The sequence below is a fragment of the Tupaia chinensis genome, unplaced genomic scaffold (assembly GCF_000334495.1).
Source record: "Tupaia chinensis unplaced genomic scaffold, TupChi_1.0 Scaffold000183_1, whole genome shotgun sequence".
Classification (NCBI taxonomy): Eukaryota; Metazoa; Chordata; class Mammalia; order Scandentia; family Tupaiidae; genus Tupaia; species Tupaia belangeri.
This window is the reverse complement of record NW_006159658.1, coordinates 365,167-366,621: the sequence shown is the minus strand read 5'-3', so window position 1 is coordinate 366,621 and position 1,455 is coordinate 365,167. Positions and strand designations below refer to the sequence as shown.

The following is a 1,455-nucleotide window of genomic DNA, read 5'->3' as shown; positions in this document are numbered from 1 at the left end:
CCCCCAAAAAAAAAAAAAAAAAAAAAGAAAGAAAGAAATATAAGAAGAAAAACTATGGAGAGAGAAAAAGAGAGAGAGAAGCAAGAACTCTTTTTTGTTGTTGTAGAGCATGCACGGGCTTGCCAGAGAGGACAGCGACAGACAGAGGGAAAGTGAGAAGTCACCCCCCAGGGGGACAGCCCCAAGGAAACCTCTTACCAAAAGGATGCGCCGAAGCTGTCTAGACAGGCGGACCGAATTTTCGTGCAGCCCCTCCCAGGCCTTGAAACTTCTTTCATGGTTTTCTACAAAAGTATTCCAGCAGTAAAAATAATCTTAAAAAAAAAAAAAAGAAGTAAGTGTGAGGTGAGATCATTCAGGTTCCAAGTAGAAGGGAAAGGAAGAAAGTGACAGTTCCAGTTTCCGGCTTCCCCGGGGCCTCGTCTCCAAGCTCTTCTTTTTCTCAATATCTAATCAGCAATTCCGGCCTCCACGGTGAAACAGAACCCTCGTAAATTGTGCACCTGCGCTCCCCCCAGACCTTCCCCTCCACACGGCCACCCCGTGCGGTCTGGGCACGAGCCCCCCTTGCACCTTTGAAGGTCATGATGGCCAGCTGAACCCCAGCGCGGTGCAGGCGCCGCAGCCCCTCGGGCTCAGCCTTCTGGTCCTCGCAGAAGTAGAGTCGCGCCGTGAAGATCCTCAGAGTGAGGTTGGGGTACCCTCTCAGAAAGTCAGCCACGTGTCGGGCACAGTCGTAGCAGGGGCTCCAGGAGGTGAACCAGGTGACCCGGTAGCACCGGTCGGGGTCCAGGTCCCAGTCGGAGATGTAGCGGAGGAAGAGCAATTCCACGTGGCAACCCGACTGGGGAGAAAGCAGAGCATGGGCTGACCTGCATTGACCTTCTGGAAGCTTCCCCGTCCATCTCTCCCCCTAGGATCTTTTGAGATGCCTGGAGTTACTGTCCCGTGTTACAGAGAGGGCGGCCCACGGGCTGGAAAGGTACACCAGCAAGCGGCAAGTCAGACCCTTATGTAGCGCTGGTCCGGGGGGAAGAAAGGCTACGGAGTTCTGTGGAATGTGGAGGATGCACGGAATGACTTGAGTGTGGAGAAAGGCGCTCCAGTAGCCCCCGGACTGAGTCGAGCACCCAGACCTTGGCTCTGTTTCCTCAGCGTGAAAACGGGCTGGTGAGGTGAGCTTTAAAAGGAAGGCTTGGATAAAACCAGAGCCTTCAATAAATAGAATGAGTCGAGAGAGAAGAGAGGGATGCAAAATCAGGGTGCTAGGGTCGACTATTCAGTACAAACGTAGGCAAGGAAAACTGCATGGTGGGACCAGCAGTTGGCGTAATGGCTATGTCGCTGGACTCCCACGTAGTCGACCGTGGTTCGAGTCCCGGACCCGGTGGTTTAAACTCACACTGGGCGCGTGTGCGTGCGTGCCCAAGATCCCGAGAGGAGAGTGGAGGAGCA

The 1,455-nt window shown here is 54.0% G+C and overlaps 1 protein-coding gene across 1 annotated transcript in view; it reads right to left on the bottom strand.

Annotated features, from left to right (window-relative positions):
* AICDA (activation induced cytidine deaminase) overlaps positions 1 to 1,455 on the bottom strand; it is a gene marked incomplete at its 5' end in the record, with an annotated part of 5,504 nt that overhangs the window by 2,054 nt on the left and 1,995 nt on the right. The window contains 2 exons of the mRNA XM_006146615.2: positions 199 to 314; positions 574 to 844. Of these exons, the coding sequence (XP_006146677.1) occupies positions 199 to 314; positions 574 to 844 (387 nt within the window). The remainder of the gene's footprint in view (positions 1 to 198; positions 315 to 573; positions 845 to 1,455) is intronic.